At 42.7% G+C, this 26,471-nt stretch overlaps 1 protein-coding gene across 5 annotated transcripts; it reads left to right on the plus strand.

Moving 5' to 3' along the window:
• On the plus strand, window positions 1-25,123 carry tmem102 (transmembrane protein 102). 5 transcript variants are annotated; one of them, XM_049568216.1, is made up of 6 exons: window positions 1-378; window positions 2,032-2,243; window positions 17,346-17,693; window positions 19,486-19,679; window positions 19,800-20,012; window positions 20,252-25,123. In XM_049568216.1, exons 2-6 carry the CDS (start codon window positions 2,042-2,044, stop codon window positions 20,849-20,851), a joined length of 1,557 nt encoding a protein of 518 aa, XP_049424173.1. In that variant the 5' UTR covers window positions 1-378; window positions 2,032-2,041; the 3' UTR covers window positions 20,852-25,123. The 5 variants fall into 5 exon arrangements, with proteins under 5 accessions (XP_049424173.1, XP_049424175.1, XP_049424174.1 ...); XM_049568218.1 differs by having other exon boundaries at window positions 3-378; window positions 17,346-17,684; XM_049568217.1 differs by lacking the exon at window positions 1-378 and adding an exon at window positions 385-1,066.
• The last annotated feature ends 1,348 nt before the right edge of the window (window positions 25,124-26,471 follow it).

Genomic DNA, 26,471 nt, shown 5'->3' on the forward strand with positions numbered 1-26,471 from the left:
TGTGCTGGACTCACTGCTCACATGCTCATGCATCAAAACACTGGCTGTGCAGTCGTGAAACCGCCCTGCCCTGCTACAACTAAACCTTAGCACAGACTTATCTCCTCTGCGAGGACACGGGCGCAATTTTAATCATAAACCTGACCTCACAAATCCGTTTGTAGTTCTGTGATGTGGGGCGTGCGTGCCACACATACTACTAATCCCTGGATCCCCAGAGAAGGACCATGATTTCTGGGACGGTGTTGCCAGGGGGAAGGTGGCGCCTGGGACCTGTTGGAAATGACAGCTGAAGAAGGCGGATTCAAGCACAGGGATCACAATAACAGTGAACGTAGAAGATAGCGAAGAAAACTCCCACGCGTCACTGTGTAAAGGGTGTGTGTGTGTGTGTGTGTGTCTGTTTAGCGACATTTGGCAGCTTTAGCCTGATAGCTAATGATTGCAATGTGATCCGCGACTCGCAAGCTAACGAGACCCGAGCTGGGTGCGTGTGGGTGTATGCGCGCGCGCGTGTGTATCTGTGTGTGTACGTGTGTGAGTGTGCGTAGCTATAGATTTTTAGTGTGAATGTGTGTTGGTGCGTTTGTGTGCCGCTGCACTTATCCTCACTGTCCCCACCTGTCATGTTAGCTAGCATGCTAATTTGATAAAGCTAGTTGGCTAATAAAAGAAATTAGCTGACAGTGGGCGAGGTGCCACAGCGACCTTATCGCCGCAAGTCAAATGGTGTACTAATATGTCAGCACAGCAGTCATGTAGCTCTATGTAACGCAGCCCAGGCTTATTTGTTAGCGGTTACGAATTACCTAATTAGCTATGTAACTGTTTGACGGCAGGCTTGCTAATTTGCTCGGCTATTAGCTTAGCAGCTAGGAGCAGGGGGAGCTTGCACGCTAATTGACCTAGTTTGGTGGGGCAGAGGCCATGTTGTCATTCCACTCGACTGAACTGTGTTTACATTATAAGTTTTGGGCTTGTCACTTTTGGGGCGCACTACTTAATAGTTTTTAAACGTGTAAACACTCAGTATACTGTGACAAACGTAATGCCCTTCTACTTACCGGTAAGTCCTTACAGACTCTCGCTCTGGCATGCTAAATATGTCGTCCTGTCAACGGTAAAGTACATTTTTAACCCGTTTCTTAAGACACGACTGAACCAGCTGAAGCCTGACACATGCTAGAATACAAGGCAGGATATAAGACATTAAACAAGGCTGTAACCAAAGTGTTGTTGAACTAACTGTGTGGTTTGCTGGTTTGTTTTTGAGAAGGAGTGATTTAGCTGTGATTTACATATAACCATGAACGCAGCAGTCTCAAATGTACAAACTGATGACAGGAGAGGCTCAAACAGAAACTGCTTTCCTCTAATGAATATACTTTAGGCTGCCAAACAATACACTATTTATGATATTTTGTGATGATCATATCAGTACCGAATGCTACATGTTTTACAGATAGTCTTCTAACAGGTTGGACTGTCAGAGAATGGTGGCATAAAGCATTCTCTTATTGATCATGCTGTCAGTGCATCTTGAGGCTTTCAGCAGTCAAACCCAAAATATTTAGCTTCAGGTTAAATGGCTGGTTGTTGATCAAAACTGCTACATCAGCGTCACCTTTTCCGCTCTTAAAATTTAATGTTAGTTATTCCCTGATGCCATGTGTTTCTCCTGAATTGCCCCTCAAAGTCTCATGATTCACAGGAGGCTGTTGAAAACAAGGGAAGCATTATATGGCAACAAAAACATGTAGGCTCCGGAACTAAATCAGTCTGAACAATCATTGTAAGCTGTGAGAAAACAGGGCAAATATACAGTAGGCCTGTGTTTCGTTCTAGGGTGCTCAGTAGTTAACCTCAAAACCAATAGTTATAATTGGCTCTGTGATGGTATAATTCACCCCCCCCCCCCCACCCAGGGGATCCATCTGGACTGATTTAGCTGTGAAAACAGGGCTGTTGCGATATTACAACCGTGCTGATAAAGGCTAACAAGCCTACAATTTCTCTTTCTCTACCTCACAGGGTTGTCAAGATGGATTCCCTGATAAGCGCAGTGGCGCCGCGTTCCCCAGCCCCTGCAAAAAAGCTGTCGGAGGTGGACTTCCGGTCGGGGGCCACCCTGGAGCAGTTGTCATCCCAGGTGTCTGAGCTGGTAGTGCTGGAACAGGGAGAGTTCGGAGACCAGACGGCCTTAGAGGTCCACACCGCCAAGGACTTCATCTTCAACATGCTAGGTATGTCAGCAAACGAAACACAGCGGATAATATGCTCTGCATCACAGTTTATCTGAAACGTGGTCTTCAATCCTGAAACTGATTGGTATGCAACCACGGTTCACTAATTTGATGGAAGAGTGCTGTTACACAGAGCTCTGACTGTGAATGCTGTTGTGTGAAGCTTTGAATTTGGTATCAAGTGACATGATTATAAAGATAAGTGTCGGCTGATTCTCAGGACAGCTACTGTTAAACTTTGCAAGATCCCGAAAACATTTGTTGTCCACATTGTTTTAACGCAGATGGAACTAAGCCATGTTTCTTCTGTGAATGGTCTTGCCTCTGTCGCTGACTTCTCTTAGTATGCAAGTGTGCATGTTGTTTTAGTGTACAGGAAAAGAAGCATATATCTGTTTTCCCCCTTTATTTACCCAGGGTAGCGTCAGTGAGAGCAATGAGTAATTTTATCCAGGAAGCTACACAGTGCAACTCCAGTCTAATAGGCTGGCTGCTGAACGTGCCTCAACATGCACTGAGCTGTATTTGCACTCAGCACATTTCAACTGACATGATGTCTTAAAGTAATCTCATCCTGGAACAAAATACATAGTCAAATCCACATCATGTTGTGCTGTATATCTCTATCGTCATGCTGTTTATGATTAAACTTTGTGTGTTCAAATATGGTTGCAGAGCTAGAGGAAAGTTTGCTAAGTGTCTAGTAGTAAATGTAGTGTATCAAGAGGCTTTTATAGTATACTGAAAAGAATGAGATGCATGAAACCATTGTGTTTTATGCAGATTGATGCCAAAGGGAAGGTAGAAGCAAAAGGTCTAATGTTGACAAGTCCTGCTTTCTCTGGAGGCGCCTTCACGTGCTGCTTTGTATTTCATTCTTAAAGTGATAGTTTAGATTTGATATACTGGTCACCCACAACAGAAGATATCTCTCCTTTATTTCTGAGACTTTATTCTACCCTTAGACTTCAATCTGTAGCATTTTCGTGGTGGTTTGTGATAGTTCACTTTTTGTGTGCAGAGTTGTGACAAATTTAATTCAGGCAAAAAGGACAAAACTGCAGGATCTCATTTAAATGTGTTGGGACACGATTTTCTTTTGCAAACACATTTTATGACTCAGGTTGTGAGACGGTGTGCGTGACAAACACGATCAACACTACAGTCTGCATTGAAATTATACATGTGAAAAGGTACAATATCTCCAATTTAATCCCCAAGCAGACACATTATTGCACGGTTGTTTTTTTCCTCATGCCTTACATGCAAAATTGAAGGCTTTTGATTTGTGGCAGTGTGGATGTAGTGATTTGAAACTTGCACATTTGGTGTCTTTCAAATGCAAATTTGACTCTAAATGACATGGTGCAATTCAAGCACATCCAATATATGATTCATAGTTTCCTAATGTGTTGCTCCACTCTCTCTCTGGCATCCACGCTTGCTGTTTTTCATGCATAACTTGAACCACCGAGAGAGGGGTTTGTGAACTGAGACATGAAGCTGTCTCAAACGTATTGTTTTGTTTTTATTGTCAGTTTGGAGTTAAAAGTGAAGTGTGTTTGTTCGTCCAATAGGTGGCACTCTCCCCCCTCCCTGCTGTCATCCTTGTTCTCTCATGTCACTATCAGTCCGTCCATGTACGCTGGAAAGAAAACATGTTTGGTCAGCATCCTGAGAGTTTCTTGCTCAGCTCACATCTGTGGTTTCATTTCCCAGTTTTACATTTTTGCCAGTCCTCTGTCCGTCTCCTCTTCCGCCTGTAAGAGGCCTGAGTACTGCTCGGCCCTTTGTGTCACAGAATAACATCACACTCAGCTTAACAATTCTTGTCAAATAAGTGGTGTTTCACTGGTTTACAGATTCCAAAATAACCTCCTCAAACAGGCCGCCTCACCCGCAGAGAAATCACACAAATCAAAATAGCATCCAAGCTCTCATTTCACTGTATCACCACAAACTGAACATACAGGGATTCTTTTTTTGCATGAACTTCTAACTACAATTGCTGTTTTTCTGTCTTTTCCTTTGTTCATAATTCATTTTCATGACTCTGGTGCAAAGCCCTCTGCTTTCCTCTTTGTCTGCTCCAACTCTCTCGGTTCAGAATCTCCTGGTAACTTTTTTTTTATTCCCCCCCAGTTTTGAGGCTGCTTCCTCCCTGGCATAATCACCAATGGTTTGCTAGTATTTTCATACCCTGTGCCTCGCCGCCTGCTGTGACAGCTCCGACTGTGAAAAGAAAAAAGGAAAAAAAAAAAAAGAAAAAGTTTGGCACTTTACACAGAGGGAGACGGTTCGTGTCGGATTCTAGGAATATAAAGTCAAGTACGCAGTGGTAGCTGCGTTAGGAGCTGTGTGCCTCTCAAGGCCCTGCGAAGGATGAAAGGCAGCCCTGAAAAGCATCGTCTTGATGGAGGGGCGTCGTTGCAGCATGCCGACTGCAGAAGCTGCATAGGTGTGTGCATGTGTGTGTGGATGCTGGACACATGCGACTGTGGCCAGGTTTTTTATAAAGTTCAAGCTGCAGCGGGACACCCACTGTGTTTTGCACTCTGTCAGGGAAAAGAAAAGAGAAAAGAGAATAAACTTGCTCACACTTACAAGCATACCCAGTAAATTTCTTCACAGTCTGACAGATCCAAGAACAGGCTCTTATTTACCCTGTGTTTGAGTAAACACTGGTTTGCCTTTGGGCAAGCGTGGCAGGGGCCACTGTGTATATCTTTCTGAAAAACAAAAGTCTGATGAAGGCAGAAATGGATCCACAATGCAGAAGATCTGGTGCAAGGCCCAGACATGCCCCAAACCCAACTTTTTCAGATCTTAAAGTTAGTTTGAGAGAGTTCAGTTCAGAGTTCATCTTCCCCTTGGTGCCAGGGAAAATGGACTCTTTTGATCCAAGTTTAATAAGTCATGAGTGCTGTTCTGTGTTGGCTTGGGTTTTGACATTTATATCTCTGAGAAAAGAAAAAAATAACCTGTCATATGTTGTAGAGATGCACCAATTTATCGGCTGATGTTCGCCTTGTTGACTGCTATTGGCTTAATGGCAAATAAGATGACATTCCCTGATAGCAGTCAGTTTTGCGCAGGCCAAAAAGCAGGGCTTGAAACCAACGGCGTACAGAAATGAGATCTTCCTCGGGACCCCGATACAGTAAACTCAGCATCAATGCGTCATGGTTTCAGAAAAATGTACCTAGTGATTGAATTGTGGAGAATCTAACTGAGCTAAAGATGTTGGGCATGTTCATTTTGACGGAAGTTAAAACATTTACATTTGTATATACAGTCTAATCTGCTAACTAACGTAAGCTCCAGTCGGTAGCCAGCGACCCGGGGTGTGTCCATGCCCAGCCAGTGTTTTATTGGAATATACTGAGTGTGTTGATGCCATCTCGGCACGCTGAATTGTCAATTCCGACAAATAACCCAGACTTCCTGGCGCAGAACGGATTGAATATGGGTATCAAATGACTGGAGACCTTTCAGTGCTACTTGTACTGGGCTACTTCAGTCAATACCTTGAAGGTACTGAGTACCAGTACCGAGCTTTTCAGGAGACACACCCTATTGTTTCTCTGATAATGCTACAATGTTAACTACAAATTCGCATGGAAACTGACAAGAGGTAAGCTAGTTTCAAAACCCTTAGCCCTAACCCTAACCACCAAGTGGGGCGCTACGCATTAACAGGAGGGTAACACTATTGCACAGGGAACACATTACAATACAACACTGGAGCTAACAGCTAATGGAGGTTCCATTGAGATACAGTATGATGCATTGAAGCTCTACCCGGTACAAATAAGTAATCAGTGAATGTAAATTATAACTTATCATTTGTTTAAATAAATCTTGTCAATTTTAGTTTATGGTAACAAAACTTGAATAACTTGAACTACAGCTGTTTGAACAAGAAATTTGTTGATTTCACAGCAATATTAAATAGCTATTAGAGTGAATTATGTTATATTCCCTTGCTAAAAGGCTTCTGAAGCTGTTTTTAAGATCTTTTCTGTTGAAAGATGATTATATTAAAGGTTGTTTCATAAATTTGCATAATTGAATTTGTTGATTTTTAACAGTGTAGCTATTTTACAAAGAATAGTTTATTTTTTCCCTGGCACAAAAGGGGGAATAAACCACAAAAAACAAAATAAACAACATAAAAACATTGGTGCTATTGGGTACCAGCCAAAGTGGTGTGGGTATCAGTCCAGAATTTCACAGTCCGCGCATTCCTAGGATCTTGTGATGTGGAAGAATAGAGTAATTGTCATGAACAGAAATGCCAAGTGAGTTTCTTTCTTTATGCAGTGCGGCAGATCTTCACTCTGTCCTACAGTGACCTCCACTTCTTGCCGTACTGTTGGGCGTCTTACATCAGCCCCTTTTGTTTTCCCGCTATTCCTCACACTTAGGCCACTTAGCTTGATGTACATTTGGGTTTGAACAGTGATAAGTGGAGGTGGTTAGACAGAGAGGGGTGATCAGCACCTGAGCTGGTTTCTTCCAGGTTGGGACAGGCGCGAGTCAAGAGTTCACCTTGAGCTTTGATGAAAAATGAAAAACAAAACAAAGCCTGTGTGTGTGTGTGTGTGTGTGTGTGTGTGTGTGTGTGTGTGAGTGATGGTGTATGAGGGCCTGCACATTAATCAGTCTCACTAGAATCTCAAGATTTTTCTGTGATCGTTGTGGCTCAAAGAGACTTTGCAGTTGTTCCAAAACACAGAGATACAGTTTCCAAACTTTTTTCCTCCATATTATTTTACTATAAATAAATCTTGTAATTTTCAAGCTTGCCGAAGATCATTACAGCTCTATTAGGAGTAACCTTTTAGTTATATTAGCTACTTACCTGGGCCACACACACAAGTTAGTTGCAGTGGAGCTTTCCACATACACTGTAGGCTTTAATATTGGGTGCATTTATCAGACACTAAAATATTCTAACCTTTCTAAGGCTGCAGAAACTTTTATGCGAAGCGATGCATATTTTATTTTTTGGGAAAAAAACCCCCCACCTGGTTAAATTTTAACCATCAGAGTGGCAACTCTATCCCCTTTGGGAGAGCAGCTCACTTAGCCTGGCTAGCTGTCGGAGCGACACAGAAACTGGCCAGTCTCTCACTCCAGCCCATTAACGCTGGTCGGACTTCTTTGTGGAGGCTGTTTTCATTGCTGTGACCTCCCTGCCTCACTGCGAGGGCCCTGCTCTGATGTTCAGAGTTCAGTTGTAGTTTTTAGCTCGGGATCCAGGGGCCCACATGGCTGCTTTGGCTGACAAATTCTCCGTTAATGCCATTTTGGATTTGAGAGCCAGTCTTCATCTGGCAGCCAGGCCCAATCCGTGGCACTGCAACAGTAGATGACTGAAATATTTGTATTTGATTAGTTAGGCTTTGTTTCTGTTCAGTTTTCATCAGCGCAGACGCAGCAGTGCCAAGCTGCACAGATGATGCATCTTGCCTGCCATAAATGATGGTCATTGTTGCTCACTGACTCACCCCTGTTTGGCATTTAATCTGAATTGTTGGACAGCTGGCACATCAGTGAAAATGAATACAAAACACGGTTTAGATGATGTAAATTTACCTCAGCCCACAACCTGTGTGACATAAAGCTCTGTAACAAATCAACCCACAACTGTCTGTCATTTAAACACAGTAGAGCATCCTGTGACTGAACATGGCCGCAGACATAAATCACATCAATCATTAAGTGTCTTCCATTGTAATTAAATATGACTTACAGAATCTGGCGTGTTCAGTGAGCAGTGTTTTGACATTGCGTGACATACCATCTACTGTGTGCTGCTCATTTTAATAACCGAGGCTGACATTATGATTTTTGCTCTTTCATGATCACACTTCTAAGTATTCCTGAGGCGAAGAGGGAGGAATCATTTGGGCTGTAGCTGTCAACTGATAACAGTATCTTATGTGCAGGCTGTAGCTGTCTGAGCTGCTGGGGGGGCAAAAATTAGAAGTGTATGTTTGCCACACACCTTGACACTTTTAAGTAATCCTTAAAAAAAAGTTTCCCGTGATGCATCCAGGAATGTTTGGAGGGCACAGACTGACAGATATTTCTCTCCTCCTTTTCAAATAATTTAAGTTTTTAGAAATGTGTTAACTTGGAAGAGCAACAGTTCCAAATGCTGGGTGTACTAGTGTATGGCCAGAGTGACTAAGCCTTGATAAACCTAATTTGCATGTGTCTTAAAAAGGGCAGTGGCTAACAAGTGGCTAAATGAGACTACGTTGACTACGAGAGTGTCATCAAGACAAACACGGCTGTACAGTCTTGCTGTGGTGCTGTTGTTGAAGTTATGTTACTGCTGTGTATTTCGTTTATAGTCTAACATTGGTTTTTACTTCTGGTCATTGCATTTACACTTGAAAAATCATAAAGTGGTGTTTATTTGAGCAGATAACCTTGCTGAACAAAACTTCAGATATCAGAATGTTTTGTTTGTCACAGAGCGAATTTTCTACAATATTCCAAAATCTAAGAATCCCATTAGCTGTTTGTTGAGGGAACCAGGGTGATGCTAACCTCCGGGTTTTGCCTACCATAAAAAAAAAAACAAAAAACTGATCCACTCAGCACTCTGTATGCAAAATCACCTATGTTTGTCTGTTATCTTGAGCATATTTTTTAAAAAGCTATAGTTTTGTAATGATATAATAATTTAATGTGAGACTTAATTGATCACCTCTCTTTCCTCTCCTTAACAGGAATATCAAAGGTCAGGATTAGTTGCGCCTAGTTTCTCTAGCAACGAGGCAACCCTGCTGCCTTAAATGTAAACGTTAACCTAGAGTGACACTTTTTTCTTTCAGTGATAATTGCCTGTCATTTATGGGGACATGGTATCACAGTGTAGCCGGCATCAAAGCAGCAGCAAGGAGCTGGAAGGCTCTGACAGCTTCCTGCCTCCTCTCTGTCTCTGCAGGTGGTTTAGACACACTGTGTCTGTCATCCCTCTGAGCCCTGTTTGTTGTATTGAACACATCCATACACAGGCACGCACATACACACACCTGGCTCGGTGGTTTGAGACCCCAAACCCACACCCCATCCCCACCCACCTAATCTCCTGCCTTGATATGAATAAACAGCGAGCAGGCGGAATGGCTGGGTTGTCTGGGATTAATCCTGCTATTAGTGTGCGAGGTGAGGCTGCAAGAAGTGCCGGTTGAACGGCGGTGATAACATCCGGTTTGAGACTTTATTAGTCAGGAGTCATTTGTAACAGATTGAATTGCTCCTTTTGGGATATGGCTGCTTTTAAGATTATTGTTATGGCATGCTCTGCTGCTGAATTAGAGTTTTATTGTCTGAAATAGCAGAAAGGTCACACAGAGGTAGGGGATGTGCAACAATTGTGAATATTATTTTGACTCAGACAACATCCTCTCTTTTATAAGCTCCTGCACCAAGGTGCCCTGAATCTAGAACTTGCAGAGACATAACAATTAGCTCGATGTTGCACCAGTTTGAACCGACACTTTTAAGGGTCACTTGTCTTAATTAAAATAATTAGGTTTCCTACATCATTAAAAAAAGCTTTTAAAGGAATTGTTCAACATTTTTGGACTCTATTTGCTCTCTCACTGAGTTAGATGAGAAGATAGATACTGCTCTCATACCTGTCTGTTAAATATGATGAAGTCAAGAGATGGTTAGCTTAGCTTAGCATAAAGAGTCTCCAGGAAGTCACTACTCCGTTCCAAGAAATACTCCAGCGTAGGACTGGGCTATATGGCCAAAAATGTTAGCACAATAAAAATGAAATATCAACTACATTTGTGATGTCTTTGTGTCTTTCCGTTTTTCTGTTGTATGGCATGGTGCTGAATAATGCTGATACTAGCATTAGCTGCTGGGTAGTCACGCCTATTGGCCTGGTACTTGTCGACGGCTCACTAACTTCCTACTTTCTGCTTGGTCTAACAGGTGATATTGTTTCAAATGATGAAACAGTTTTGTGCTGTTGCCTGCTTTAGCTCGCATGTGGCTCTGGCACAGTTTGTAGTGCACGATGCTCTCTTTTTTTTGTCAGATTGTAAATAGCCGAAAGATCTCCTAACTACTTAAGCTGAGAGACCGTTCTTGTCGACAGTGGCTTCGTCATGCTTAGAGCTGGTCATGGGCACTGCGTTTTCTTTGATGTCCCTGACACTCAATTTGCAAAATGGTATTTTGCATATTCTGCTCCCACTACAAGCCTGTCAGCCACTGTGCCTGGAGCCATACCTCTATTCCTGTGACCTGACTGACTGTTTGTCAGACATGGGACCAAGTCATTGTTTTGCATGACACAAGTAAGTCTCAGGTCTTTGCTCTTAAGTCCAAAGTCAAGACTTCCAAGTCCAAAGTCCTTAACTTTGAGTTTATAGTCCTGAACAAGTCATCGCTTTTTGCCAAATGTATCACTATTTTAACAGAATATTAACATCTTAAATTTGCAAAAATCATGAAAGCTTTTTTAAAATTTGTAGTGTTTGTCAAAACAAGTGCGACTTTCACAGCATAATGGCACTATTAACGCCTGCCACAACGGAATGAATTTTGTATGTTTCTGTCCTGCGTTGTTGTGTTTAACTCATATCATATTGTAAAAATGCCAATAACTTTCTCTTCCCAAGTTGGCTTGGTGAAAGGTTTCAAGCTTTTCCAAGTCAAAAGGCTCAAGTCCAAGTCCAAATCACGAGTCATTGGTGTTAAAATCCAAGTTAAATTGCAAGTCTTGTTGATTTTGTTGAATCCAAAGTGATAAAATTTGTGACTCGAGTCTGACTCCAGTCCCAGTCAAGTGACACGGGTCTGCAACTAGTGTTTTAGGTACATTAGCACCCTCCTCTGGTGTATGGGTGGTTTAAATGTATCAAATATTTACTGAGCATTTGTATGTATGTATGTATTATCCTTGATAATCGCCCACAACTACACCTTGATTTTTTTCAAACTTTGGTTTTTGTAGATTAAACAAACTGTAACTCTCGCATTATTAAGTGATTAATTAATTTAGAGGTGCTGATAGTCAGAGTTTGTTTTTGCATTTAGACAATGTCAAACTAATGTATTTCCCAAAAGGCTGAAGTATTCTTGTCACTGTTTTTACTTTTTTTGGATAGCCACACTGCTCTGCAGGCAGAGAAACACCACATTTTTAGGATTTTTACTTGTGTACTCTGCCGTGCCATGTACCTGGGTTATTTTTATGGAACTACGTGGAAACAGTCGACTGTGCGCAGATAAAATAACTTTAAAAATAAATGCAAAGGAAGTTATTCGTGCAGCCCAGTTTCAGACCCCCTCTCGCGCTTTCAGCAGCCTTTTCCAGCAACCGCAACAGCGTATAGAAGTCATCGGCTTATATAGAGGAATCCCATTTTCCAGAGAGATTTACAAAGCTATTTTTGGACTCTCTATCAAACTAGAGGTGTGTGGCAGAATACTTTCACTCCGCTCTGGCTGTGATGAGAAAGGACGTCTTTCCCATGATGCCGCTGCTCCGCTTCAGGGGTATTTCTCAGCGGTGTCGCTTTGTGGCTTCGTTTTAAAAGCAGACATGTCTGAATGCCCCCGCGAGGCTAATAGTATGTGTATTCGGTATAGGTGTGTGGCAGAATGCTTGTGCAATTGCTGTAAGAAAGACTGTACTGTTTTTCTATTATATCTTGTAAACCTCACCAGGGACCTCCCAGTCACAAGGCCTGTTTAATATGTTAGGCCGTGCTGATGTAAAGTAAATCCTTTTTTGAATGGACATTTTCATGATATATCTTCTCATCTTTTGACTCATGCTGGACGTATTGAAGGAGAAGCCATGCTCAATGTGACAACAGTTCCCCTGAGCCTTATTTATCTTTATGCCAGAAAGTATGTTGCCACTTGTCCCCCTTTCTTCTTTACTTTAAGTCTTCAGAATAGCTTGTCACACCCCTTGTCCACACTAAATATGCATGTTAGTTGCTACAATTGTGAAAACTGGAGTAAAATCCTGCATTACTTTCACTGTAAAACACATTTTTAAGCAACCCCAGTGAAATTCCTTTACTTTTCTTCAAGTAAATCGCAGCACAGAGGTTGGTAGCGGCTGCAGCTCTTCCTGCTGTTTGTTTATGGTAATCATAGTTATCTCCCAGGATTAAAGTTGTGATGATTTATCGATGTTAAAATCTGATATTGAATTTCCCCCCCAGCCTCATCTCCTGGAGCAGGTCATTTCAAAGACTCGAGCATCAGCATGAATGCTCCTTGATTGCAGCACACACATGGCTCTTAACCTTGGAAGTTTGGTTCATGACTTTGCTACATGTTATTAGTGTAAAACCTTTGCATAGTAGGAATACACCGATGAAAATCTTCATCATACAACAATAACTGAACAGTTTAAAACCCATTCAGCCCTTCATCACCCTATCTTTGGATGAACACTGATTAAACCGTACAATTTTATGAAACAACCCTCAGTGTAACACATGCTCACTAACTCTCCCACATGAAAAGCATCTTATCTTTAAAAAGTAATTACTGCAAAAGCCCTTATAATCCCCTCTTTAATATCTGTTTTGTTTTGCTGTGAAAACATCAACACACACTTCTTCAAACAGCTGTATTTATTTGTTTCTCACCAGAAACAAACAAGATTACATTTGAACACATCATGGTAATATTGTAATTTATCTTCGCCCGGTACTTTTTACTGAATAGAGCTTAAATGCATCATAATGTAACTCAGTGCAGTTCCGGCCACCAGCTGCTAGCAGCTAATGTTAACTAGCTCCCCTCCTGCCAATTACAACACAGATTTGTTGTTCACAATGTGGCATCAACGTATCGGTTGGGCCGATACGTTGCTTCAGTCCTAGTTGTTATAATGCTTTTAGGGTTTTTTTTTTGTAAATACGCACCTGGTAAAAGGGTGGCAGAAAACTGCTGTATGTTTTGGAGGCCCTGGATCAGCTCCAACACTTACAGTAGCATGTGAAAGCATGCCATGCAGGTTGGTAGGTAGGCTTTACTACTACCACATTCTGAACATGATGGAGTAACCAATAGCCATCAAATAGTCCTTTCACAGACATGGAATTGGGTCTAGTCTGAAAATAGCTCTTATCGCAAAACTTCCCTCTAATGGAAATCTACATTCAAAGACATTTCTTATAGGATTAGGTTTAATCCGTGGCTGTGAAACCAGCCTAGACGGTCTCCATTCCAGCTCTATTCTCAGACTGTGTGTCTACAGGCATATATGTTGGAGTGTGTTCATGCGTGCATCCAGGCGCGTGTGCGCGCACGCTCGCTGGCAGACGCCCAGCAAAGCAGCAACGCAACTGTCGATTTGAGAGTTTGGATTAAAAAATAGATTGTGTTCCTTGGAACAACCTCAAAACTTCCCGCAGCCAGCGTGGAGATTGAAGAAGCCTCGCTAATTGATACAGTTTTTCCACTCTCTAACTGAAGCCACTGCTGGAGAGATAAGATGCTCTTTATTCTGTTTTTCATCACTCTTTTCCTCCTCCTCGCCTATTTGACCCAATTTATCAGTGGCAGATAAAACCAAACAAATCAGAGGAGTCGCAGCTTCAAACTTGTTGCCCTTTGGCTGGCGTCTGATCCGTTCCTCCCTCTGACACTGTCTTTTCCCCACCTCTTTCGTCTTTCGTCTTCTTCTCTTTGATCTGCTCGTCCAGTCTCTCTCCCCTCCCCTCTTTTCTCCATACTAACAGATTTCAAGTTCTGATAATTGATTGGTCATAATTTGTTTCGCAAGCTGCATGCACAAACACTCACCTCAGACTGAGGAGAGATGACTTAAGTATGATGCAGTTTTTGCAACTATAGAAAGTGAGTGTTTGTCCTGTCACCCAACTCTGCTGTGTTCCTTTAATCATCTGAAATAACTCACCTAATTATTTTGCAACAACCTGTAGCACTGTTCAGGAAACTCCGCTAGACAGTAGCATCACATCAAAGTTCACTCAGACCTCTTTAATAAGTAACGGCAGCAGGGAAGTACAACTCTTCACCAATCAATATCAGATAGAGTAGTACAGACTTTTTACATTTTAAATCTAGATTAGACAAGGCTGAAAGACTCTCTGACTCACAGTTATTGAGGCATGCTAGTTGTATGAAATGTTCTAAGTCTGCTGTAAACTAGGCTATTCAAGATATCATTTATACCAAGAGTGTGGGTTTGGTTAGGAGGGGGTTTCAGCCAGACAGAAATAAGCAAATGAAAATAAATAAGTGAAACTAGATGGGCACTCAAATAGTGCAGACCTCCACCAAGGCCAATAATCCAGGTTTCTATTATATGCAAATCTGCGAGTGCAACCACTATACATGTCTGGATATATTTACAAAAAGAATGATGACAAAATATGGTTGTGCCTAACTGAAGCCTTATAATCTCAACTGTATTTATGGTGTGCTCCTAAGTTGGAATATTTCATATACTTAACTAGGGATGTCAGTTTTGGTTTTGCTGTTGGTTGCCCTACACCTACTAACTGGTAACTAACAGGTAGATTTTTTTCCAAAAAAGGCGTGAAATTTTGGTCTGAATTTTGGTTGTGATAAGAAGTCATCCTATTTCTACAATTGGTTATGTTTTGTTGCGATTGAGCTGTACTACCATCTACTGGATTTTAAGATGTCCTAATGCCAAATGCCCTATTTCGCAATGTTAAAGAAAGTGAAATCTGTTTCATGGATCTGCCCATCCTACACCCTACCAATACGTTACATGAAAATTGGCCCAGTAGTTTTTCAGTAATGCTGCTGACCAGTCGTATAGTGGAGGGTATATGCAGGGTATACCCACCTCTTTTTCTGTCTGTTTACAGTACACCCACCTATCAGCCAAAAAGCTATTTAAATATATACTGTAGGAGAGCATACGCACTTCCTCCTTGGTAACCTAACTTTTCCGGTGGTATACCTACCACATCAACTATCACTACACCACTGCTGCTAACAAACTGACAAACAAACCAAACTGAAAGCACAACTTCTGTGTTCGAGGTAATTTCTACCAAATAACACCTTATAATGCAGCCGGTCTTATTACCTACCTTCTATAAGTCCACTAAAATAATTTGAAATATGGCCTAACTATCTATATTATTAATGAGCCAATCCTGAAAACTAATTTCAGATTCATTGATAAAGAACTTAATTAATGATCACTGGTTCATATTCATTTTCTACATATTAATTCTGATCTTTTCTGAAGTATTCACTTCAAAATTAGGAACACTTTTATAAAGTGAAACACTGCTTGCATATTTAATGGTGGAACTCTTGCATATGTCATGGGAGAGATCAGAGGCTGAGGAACTTTAGCTCTCTGGATTAAGTGCACTGGGAAAGAGTGCAGCAGTCTAGTCAGAAGATGAATGGAGCTTGAAGAGGGAGATGAGCTGATTCTGCTGAGAAACACAAAAAATCCAAAGATGCGCTGTCACATACTTTATATTTTTCTGCCTTTCTTGACTGCTCCCCCAGTGGTCGCGTCAAATGAGGCCTTTTCACTTTGCTCCTTTTCAAAGCAAAGCACCAGAGAGATCCTCGTGAGCACTTTTGACTTTGACGCCCACTTAAGTCGCTCGTTCATTTTTAGTCTCTGGATCTCTTCCCACCTGGTTTTTATATTCCATCAAGCTGCTCTACCTTTTTGATGCAAAGTAGCAAATGATTGTGTGGGTGAGGGCGCTGCTCTCACAAAGGGATGTGTTCTGAGTCAGACCATGATTGGTTGGTTGCAGTTTATCAACATGAACACTTTGAGTGCTACTCATGAAGAAAAATTCAACAGTTTTATCACTTTAAATTTCCAAAAATAGAAATATTGAGGATGAGTTTCTATTGATGCCACTTTGTGGAGGCTTTTCACTTTTATCTGGCATTTTGTCTCTGACTCACACTCCCAGTTTTCTCACATCCACACACATGCCACTACATGACAACATGCCACTGAGGTTGTGTGCCCATGTAATTGGATGAGAGGAATCATGTGGAGCTTTGTGCCCCCAGGCATGGCCTGCTGGCTCGCTCTGATGCCCCTGTTTCAGCTGTCTGCAGCCACTTAACTGTCCTGGATGGGCTCAGGCTCTCAAAATCTCTCCCCTGCGGCGGCTTTTTAAGTGACCATGCTTTACCTTTGACCCGTAGTAACTGGCAGTTCGCTCTAGTCCAGCGCAGGTTTGGTTGCAAGATCAAGCCTTTCTCAGTTGCTCTTTTAAGCCGGCAAAACATAATTTACTTGACTCCAGCACTGCGGCTCCCATGGGTCCAGAGCCTGGAAAGTTTACAGCACGGCTAAGTAGCCATAAAGGGATTTGGAGGCTCGAGTTTCTCTCACATAAACTGTTCAGAGAGGAGAGTGAGGAATACTTTTTAGCAATATAATAAGATGATCATTGCTCATATTTCTTGCCCCATCTGACTTCCATTTAGTAATATTACCATGTTCCAGATCTCAGCAATTAACTAAACAAGCTACAAAATATGACCCAAGTTGTAATAAACCAGAAATATCCTTTAAGTGGTTTCCCTTTGTTTCCTGCTGATGTCGAACAGGCGAAATCCCTTGGCCAATCGTGGTGTGGTTGTGTTTGTGGAGGAACTGAAATGAAGGCCTGGCTGAGCGCACATGTAGGCGAGCCGCTGAAATTATCATTAGTGTCTAGCCCAGTGGTCACTGAGGGGGCTGTTAATTTCACACTCCTTCTTGTGTCAATATTACTGCAGCTCAGACTCATAAATATATGCAGTACCTCTCAAAACAAACTAAGCCGGAAATTTTCCAGGCTCGCTCACTGGAGGACCTGCTGTTTTCTGTCCCAGTGCGTTTGCCAGAGCCGGTGTGCATGCTCTGAGCTTGTCCGTGCATCTGAATGCTGAATGCATTTTAATGTGTGTATGCATTCGTAAAAGAGAAGGAGAGAGAGAAATCTTTCCGCTCATTGCATCCGTTCTGCTGGTGGAAAAGTATTTCCACACATGCCAGTGGCTCTGAATATGCTGATTGTGATTAATTATTTTGGGGTTTTTTCTCACCCCTATTCCATCCAGGTTTAGTCCAGAAGGTAGACCAGCGCCTCCCTGTGGCCAACGAGTACCTGCTGCTGTCAGGTGGGGCACGGGAGGGAGTCTTGGACCTGAACCCCGAAGACCTTGGGGACTACGCCAAAGGGGCAGACTTTGACCTGGACTTCACCCTGCTTGTACCTGCCCTCAAGCTTCACGACCGCAACCAGCCCGTCACCCTGGACATGAGGCACTCCCCGCCCTGCCACTCATGGCTCAGCCTTCGCCTCTGCGACTCCAATGTCATGTCCCGCTGGAGCATCTGCTGCCAGGAGGAGAATGGGCTTCCTACTGAGGAAGATGAGGAGGAAGAGGGAGAAATAAGTAAGTCGAGTAAGTCTGATTATGATTGCAAGGACAGAAGATGAAAGAACAGTGAGGGTGGACAGAAAGAAGAGCAGCAGGGATAGTGGAAAATAAGAAAAGACAGGCGAAGACTACAGTGGAAGGAAGATGGGTAAACAAGTATTAAAAAAAAGATGAAGAGATAAGTGAAGGGAGGGAGGGAGGAGTGGAATAGACAACAGTGAAGGTACTGTAGCAGTGCAGAGTGGAAGGAATGGGAGCTGATTGAATTTCGTTCATGTTTCACAGAGATAATTTGATGCATGATGTTGTGATGCAATTTCGCCCAGCGAGCAGCAGCCGAGGCCCGCGCTCGTCTAACTCCTCAGATAGGTGAGACGAGAAATGCCTCCCCAGGAAATACACGCTGAAACATTTATGAGTATAACTTCACAACCGAAAGTTCAAGCTCACGCGGCGGCTTCCAGATTTACACCGCGACATCAATCTGCCACACGCTTGCGAGTGTGAGACTACGGAGACGAGAAAAAAAAAGACATTTATTGATATGAATCGCTTTAATTTTCTGGCAGTTTGGAAAAACATATTTGCCACATTTTCTGGTAGTATCGTAACACTTCCCGCAGGGTCTTGTGTTACAGTGTTTGTGGTGGTAGGATGGGGTAATTCAGGATATAAATATATCCCAGCAAAATGTTACTGGAAGGTTAAAAAGAGGGCAAAAGTGACAAGAGTTCAACTCAGATTTGATTTTTGACAGCTAAGCATTGGCACCTTTCTGCTGCTATTGCTTTTAATAGTACAACAAGTACCCAAAGGTCTTCTTAAGGAAGTAACAGCGTTTAGTTTGCTTGTGTTGTCCAACTAATAGTCCAGTATTGTGTAGTGTATTAAATGTACAAATTAAACAGAGAGAAATGTTGCAAGTTATTTGATGAGCTAGAATCAGAAACTGTTCTAGCATTGGTAAATCTGGTGTATTGGTTACTATGGATAAGATGTCTGTTTTGGTTAATTTTGCTTTTTATGTCGGTGAAGACTCTCAGTCATCCAGGTCATGGTAATCATAAGTGCTATATTGTAGGCAACTTCAAGAAACTCAAGCCAGTCCAGTTGCCTACAATATGGCACTTCGGATTTGCTTTTTTGCTTAAATTTTTGACCAGTGCTTCTTTGACTCAGTGAGCTTTAGCGCCACGTTTCAAAGTGCTAATCATTTGGGGGTGGGAATATTTACACTTTGTGATGTAAATATCTTTTATTTTATTTTGTCTTCTATTGGCTTGTGGAAACTTAGTGCCCACCACCCCACCCTCCTGTCTCCACTGGTTAGCTAACATTACCCTTGCCAGCTCCACACTGCACACCACCTGGGTTGGGCGTGAGCAAGCTAGGGCAGTTACCACAGGTAATTAGTGTGGTTGCAGAAAAACGGCGGCCACACTCCAGTTTACCCCCAGATCACCCAGTAAGTAAACTGCTTCTTTAACTATGTTAGCACCAAGTGCCATGCTGACACTGCTAACAGTGCTACCAGAGCTAACAGTGAATGGCAATGCTAAAGGGGCATTGCGGCTCAAAATTGAGTTGCTTACTTAACAGGGCAACCTGGGGGGAGACTGAAGGGTGGGCAAAGTGTTTCCACAGCCACTCTGTTGTGTCGGGATGGTGTTACTAGCAGTAATTGCTGAATGAGTGGCACTGCTAGCTAGCTCCCACCAGACCCTGTGCAGTGTAGTGCAGTGCAGTTAACTGAACTTTTCAGTAGTTAACCACTGACATCTCTAATTCCCCACCGCTCCCTCTCCTCCTTACTCAGGTAAAGGCTCTATCCCCTCCCTGGACTCTCCTCAGTCTCTGGATGGATGCTACTTCTCTCCCTCCCTGGTGACAGACTGGTTCTGGGGGGTGGTGAGCGAGGCTGTGGAGGAGCTGAGGCGCAGCCCCCAGAGAGGCATTCCCACCCCGGATCGACTGGAGAGGAATGGACCCCTCACCACTATCATCCTTCAGGTACACATTGCTGAAAAATGTCTGAATCAATAAGGAATGTCAGGCTGCTTAAAGGTTCCCTGTGGAGTTTTCTTGTAAACATAATAAAAAAAAAAGTTATGTTCACCCTCCTCCCTGCAGGCAGGCTCGAGCCGGGTGCTGTACGACCTGCTGCCTGTGGTGTCGTTTCGGGGCTGGCCTGCTGTGGCCCAAGGCTGGCTGACCGCCAACCACTTCTGGGATGGTAAAATCACAGAGGAGGAAGCTATATCTGGCTTCTATCTGCTGCCCTGCTGCTCCCCGCTGGGCGGTCGCCCCGACAGGGAGTGGAGGCTGGCATTCTCACGCAGCGAGGTGAGTAGATTGTAACTGTGACTATTATTTTAGTGTCATGTTTGGCGCCAACTTGTATTAGGTTTAAAGCATCGGTACAATATTTCCATCTGTTTTTCTGTCCTTGTTTATTTGCCTTTCTTTTTTCTTTTTGTCCCACACCCTCTGTGTATCTCTCAAATATTCATGTTGAGTTTACTGCTATACATTTAATTCTGTTTGTTCCTAATTCATTGGTCCCCTGTTTGTCTTACTACCAGGTTCAGCTGAAGAAGTGCATCCCTTACCCCATGGCTCAGGCTTTCCAAGCAGCCAAAGCCGTGTTGTCTCGTATCCTGGCACGTCCACGCACAGGCCTCAGCCTCTATCACCTGCGTACCCTTCTCTTCTGGGCCTGTGACCGACTCCCTGCTGCCTATTTGTCCTGCCCTGACGCAGACACCCCAGGCCGCCTCCTCCTGGGTCTCCTAGATGACCTGGCACATTGCATCCTGGGTAAAAACTGCCCAAACTATTTCCTGCCCCAGTGCAACATGTTGGAGCACCTGACAGACAGCCAGGCGCTGCTCGTCGCCAGGAAGCTGGCCCATGTGCGCTCAGATCCCAGCGAGCACCTCCGGGCGGCTCTGGACCAAGCCCAGCAGGCAGGCCAGCTGAAGAAGGAGCTCACAGCTAGCACCAACGGCCACGGCTCCCCTGGCCACCACCCAGCCAATGGCATCATCTCCCCTTCGGAGGACAAGCTGGCGCAGCGACTGCAGCAGCTGGTCACGGAGAACCCTGGGAAATCCATATCGGTCTTCCTCAACCCCGATGATGTCACCAGGCCACACTTCCGCATCGATGACAAGTTCTACTGATGCAGACACGCTGCAGAGAAGACGTGTGGAAATGTGTGTGTTTAGCTTACAAACACACTCTGAAAATGCTCTGAGACGTCACATCAGAGGAGACGGAGACTAAAAACCAGGCAGGTGTTTTTCTTCAGAACCCTGCGGGCCTGGAACTGAACACACTCCTACTGTTCACCATCCTGAGGCTGAACAATGAAACAAAGCCTTGCTGCTTGACTGACTCTTTAAACCAAAAACACACATGTCCTACTACTGACAAATATAGCGGACGTCGCACAACAGACATGATGTCACCAAGCTGTTGCCACGGAGACGGCCCTCTCCTAACGAGCTGGCCTTAATGAGACTTATCAGCTGGTGCTACAAAGACAAGGGCCGGCTTTAGTTGTGTGAAATAAGTCCAGTGGAGCTCAACACTGAGTATGTGTGTGTGTATGTGTGTATATGTACGCCTAAGGGTTTTCACATATTACTAACACTTCTTAAGACAGAGGGAGAAAAGCTCCTTGATTGCTGCATTTCTCTCCGTTTTATTCTAGATCAGAGTGGGTGATGGCTGAATTAGAAAGGAAAAACAAGGTGTGGCTGATGTAACTGAATGTAATGTTGTGAGGAGAACTGCCGAGTCTTTGAACAAAGAGTCTCTTTTCTCTGTCAACTACATTTTAGCCCTCTTTGTTTGACCCCCATGCCTCGATTTATGGCATCTATTTCATTTAAAAAAATCTTTCTCAGGTATTCATAATACTTTAATAATTCATAATACCTTTTTTATGTATATGATTCCTTGTTAGGTCTTAAACTATATTTCAATGCCGCTTACATTTCATTGGGTAATGGAATGTACCAAAGAGCTGCGTTTTTCAAAGAGAAACATGCGTCTTAGGCATCCCTTAGCATCTGCTCTTGATCAAACTTGAGTTATGGTCAGAATGTTAATACACCTTTTCTCCTTCTGAAGCCCTGGTCACACCAGAATAAAAAACAGCCACATTTTGCAGCAAGTTCAATGGAATAGGAGCGATAGCAGAGGTTGTATTAACCAAATATTTTCCATTATTGACAGATTTTTTTTTATCAATGATGGAAAAATCTGAAGTCCCTCCATCATTTTGACATATTCAAACACTGCACAATACAATAACTTTAATTCATTCACACCCCTCACCAGTTGGTGGCATGTGCATATTAATTAGCTATCTCGCCTTTGATCTCATGTTCATGACCTTGTTGTCTAGCTGGCTTTAGCCAAAGAGGTTACCTCTTTGCTTTAGCCATCACATTGGTTGGCGATATTACTACATATCACTGCAAAATGACACAGCAGTTGAGTGTCTTCATTTTGTTTCTTTAAAAACTCTTTAAAATAATTGTGATGACATTGATGAATGAGGTGAAAAAGTAGGGCTGGTCAGTTCACCCAAGCCCCGAGAACAGCATCAGGCTTTAAAACCAATTTTACATAGTGGCCAAACGTGGAATTACAACTTCTGGCTCAGTCGCGTGATGCCATTTGGCCCAAAAATACTTCTTCCCATAGACTAACATTGTGAAAGAGATTTCTGTAAGTCAGTGGATACATTTCTTTGAGTGTCAAAACCCACTATCACGATTTGATCCATTCAGTCCGATAATATATCCAAAGTCTAGAGAAGTCGCATGATTAAATTGTTTTATCCATATTTAAGTTAGCAGAAAGCTAAACCTGAAGTTAGCTGCTTGGCTGGTGTACGTTTCTAGTGTGCCTTCTCTGTGGGCCCAAAGATGTGGAAGGTCCGAGCAATTTTGAAGCCACGGAAATCAAGATTTTTTTTGGCATCATGCGCAGTTGAGCTGGTTACAGCCTCCAACAGTGTATCCAGCTTTCTTTATATGCCAATGAGAACAAGCTGGTTAGCACGAGCTGACACAGCAGTGGCTAACATCAAACACAGAACTGTCAAACGGCCTCAAACTCGATACCGAAAAGGCTCAGCTCTAATTAAATCCGTTGATAACCGTTAGGTAACGTTAGCCGCGTGTTGCTAATACTTAGCCCTGTCACTGTATCAGTGTGGGCAGACTCTCACAAACTGTCCCTGGCGCAGAGTCACCAGACCCTGTCTGTATAAAATGATGGCCAACAAATAAGTCTAATGCAACCTCTGAAGCGTGGTCGTACTTTGCATACAGACGTGGGTTACTTTTGTTGTGCTGCTTTCTGGTGCGACCAGACCTCAGAAAAAGGTTAAGACTGAAAAGGTTGGAGATGTTAAATATGTTAAACTGGTTAATTCTATTATAATACTGTGTTTTTCTTGTATTGTACTAAGATATAAGAGTTGTTACATTTGAGATATTCTTGGAGCTTGTTCAAGTTCTTGAGTCTACTACCTGAGCGGACATTTTGGTCTTTGGTGTTTGGAGTGTTAAGCTAGCCCCTTTATAAGGGATTTAGAATATATAACCCCAAGTATGGAGATACAAGGATTAAGATTATCAGGAGTGTATCGATCACGTAAAAATGGATTTCGATTAAAAAAAGACAGGTACAGAATAGCTGTAGAGTCAGGACTTCGGCTATTTATCTACCACAGTCACGACTGCGTCAAGGTACTTAACTGTCAAAGTATCCCACAAAGGGCCCAGCACATCTTGTTGCACATCATGTAAGCGTGTCTATTAACTTTTCTCTGCAGAAACTCACAATTTTGTGTGTGTCTCATTCGATTTTTTGGAAACTAGTTCTGACTTGAGTGATTCTGATAATTGTTCCCCCTGTCTCCTCTGCTTGGTTGGTCTTTTTTAATGAGCTATGTGTGTGTATATGTGTGTTCACCGAGAGAGGAACCGCGCAGCAGGACACAGACAGACACCCAGATGCTGCCCATTGAATTATACCCTCAGTGGGTGTGTGTTAGTCGCTGGGCCCTATCGTTCCTCACCAGACGGGAGTCATCCACAGGGGGATGGAGAGAGGATGGAGGATGGATGGAGGGAGGGAGGGAGGGAGACGGGTGCTGCTTTGGTCCTTTGAAGAGGAGAGATGGGCCTTGCGGGGCCTGGACAACTGCCTCTTTCCGTTGCCGTTTTTCTCTGCCTGTTTCTGTTTTTTCCTCTTTCATTTTCTTTCACTCTTCCGGCTCTAATGTTCCTTTTTATTCCTCCCTCCTCCCATCCAGATTCCTCCTCAGAGGGTTGGCATCTTTCTGTCTTTTAGCACTGGAGGTCCAGAGCAACAAAAAGCCCCTCAAACCTGGTACTACTCCAACCTTATGTTTACACTCTTCACACTGATTTGATTAGGAGCTGTGCAGCCTGTATATGCTTTAGTGGAGACAACAAGTAACCAGACAAGCATTAATGTTGTCACTTGCATTAGTTTTGTGGCTCTTACTTGTTTTACCTTAATGGATTTGAGGCGGAAAGTTGGCTGAATGCGAACTGCGAACAGACTGATGGGTAAACTTTGACATGATGGGGTTTACCAAGCACTAAAGTGCTGCTTCCAGTGTTGCTGCATAGGCAGGGTTTAAACGCTAAAAAGCACATGATTGGTTAAGTTTACGTAAATATCATGGTGGTGGTGGTTAGTTGTGATTGTTAAGCTGCAGATGGATTGTTTTTCCTTCAGACATTTCTGAGTTACATATCACAACATCTGGGTCTATAAATTTCATGTGCTTACTACTGAATGTTTTTTCGTTGCAGCATCTGTCTGTAATGGTGTGTGTGTGTGCGACTGTGTGTATGAACCTGAGGAAACCAAAGCGTGTTGTTGGAGTGGTGCAGAATGTCTAAGCAGGGTGTGTATTCAGCTTGCCAGGAGTATTTTCAGCACTTTTTTTTAAAGATGGGCTCAAATGTGGTTACCCAAATTGTACAAGTTTTGAATAGTCATAAAGCAAATTTATTTATTGGAAAACATAGTTGATGTAAAGGTACTTTCTCATCGCCTCTGTAATGTTTGAGAGTGTTGAAAGTGTAAAAATATGTGTCTCACTTTGTACCTTAATGGGCCTAGTTAGAGATTACTAGACACTGGAAACAATCAATGTTTTTTCCTGAATTGTACACATGAATATCAAATCCTGTATTTTAAGATCGTGTCAGTTTCTAGATATGCAATCAAGCCCTCTATGGAAAGGTCTACTCTAATTCTAAGATTAACTGTTGTTGTGAATCACTATCTGCTGTCCAGGGATTGCATGAAACACAGATGACACTCCCAAACCTCAGTCTCTGCTCCGTGCTACTCTATTTATAATCGTTACTTTTTTTTTTTTTTTTTTTTTTTTTGTGCTGAAACTTTTGATGATTCTGTTTAAGATTCAGTCGGCTTCTGCGGATAAATAACTGACTAAATACGATGAATGTATCCACTGTATCTCTCTAATCTGTTCCCCACTCGAGGACACATCAAATCTAATTTCTCACCGTTATCTGTACAGATGTACTCCGGCCTGTAGTCAAGTGCTAAGATAAGAATCTGTACCGAATCACTCCACAGTTTGAGAAATTGAATTTCATATCTCTTTTATTACTTGAGCTCTTTCTTTTTTTTAAGTAAGTGCAAATTATTTTCTCTGTATCATGACTGATTTGCTGTATTTATTACTGTTATTTTCTGGGGGTTTATATTGATCAATCTTCAAGCTTTAGCATGAAATAAATCACTACATTTCAAATCACATTGTGTGGCAATACATTTGTCATATGTGCTTTAGTTTTATTTATCTCACTGTTTTAAGGAGACGGGGTGATTAAAAGAAAACTACTCATCCTCTGAATCATGACTACAGTGTCAGTTAATTTGAGCTGCAACACATGCAGTGTCCAACAGAGGGCGCTCTAAGACAGTGTTTGTGCTGAGACTGTTTCACCTGAGTCTGTTCTGCTCTGTCACACTGTGTTAGGACAGTGAGAGGATGCTCCAGGTTGACAGTACACACACTGATACACATGCTGTCAGTATTAAAATACTGGCTTGGTGAATGGTAGTGCAGAACTTTTTTTTTTTTAAAGACATTTTTTGGGGCATTTTTAGCCTTTATTTGATAGGACAGACAAGTGTGAAAGGGGGAGAGAGGGAGTAACATACAGCAAAGGGCCACAGGCTGGAGTCAAACCTGGGCCGCTGCGGCAACAGCCTTGTACATGGGGCGCCTGCTCTACCACTAAGCCACTGACGCCCCAGAACTTTTAAGACTATGAGGCAGTCAAGAAGAATTAAAGATTACCTTAGTTACTATAGCTACCAGACTTGTCTCTACAGAGTTTGTCTCTACATAGTTTGTCCCTAATGCAGGCATGGATTAATACAAAGGTCATCTTAGGCTCTGATATCGGGGCCCCATGTGTGCCAGGGCTCCAGATTGACCAGACTATATTTAATTATTCAAATTTACCTCAGAGAAAACCCTTTACCCCTATTAGCCCATAAGAATCATAAAAATTAAGGAGCTGATCGAGTAGATGTTGGCCACACCTACCCAATAATCAGGTAGCCCACATGATGTCAGGTTCATAAAGCCAATGTGGTTTTCAAGTAGTATGTCCCCGCTGTTGGACGGCATAGTGGCAAAATGTCAAAAAAAAAAATATGCTAGTGGATAACAAAACGAAAAGCACAGAAGCTGAAAGAATA

The sequence above is a fragment of the Epinephelus fuscoguttatus genome, linkage group LG23 (assembly GCF_011397635.1).
Source record: "Epinephelus fuscoguttatus linkage group LG23, E.fuscoguttatus.final_Chr_v1".
Lineage (NCBI taxonomy): Eukaryota > Metazoa > Chordata > Actinopteri > Perciformes > Serranidae > Epinephelus > Epinephelus fuscoguttatus.

What these genes read in the sequence shown, in the direction of transcription:
- tmem102 (XM_049568216.1), top strand. Translation starts at nt 2,042, where the DNA reads ATGGATTCCCTGATAAGCGCAGTGGCGCCGCGTTCCCCAGCCCCTGCA. An exon ending in GGGAGAAATAAGTAAGTCGA is followed by an intron (nt 17,694 to 19,485) that starts GTAAGTCTGATT and finishes CTCCTTACTCAG; the next exon opens with GTAAAGGCTCTATCCCCTCC. An exon ending in TCACCACTATCATCCTTCAG is followed by an intron (nt 19,680 to 19,799) that starts GTACACATTGCT and finishes TCCTCCCTGCAG; the next exon opens with GCAGGCTCGAGCCGGGTGCT.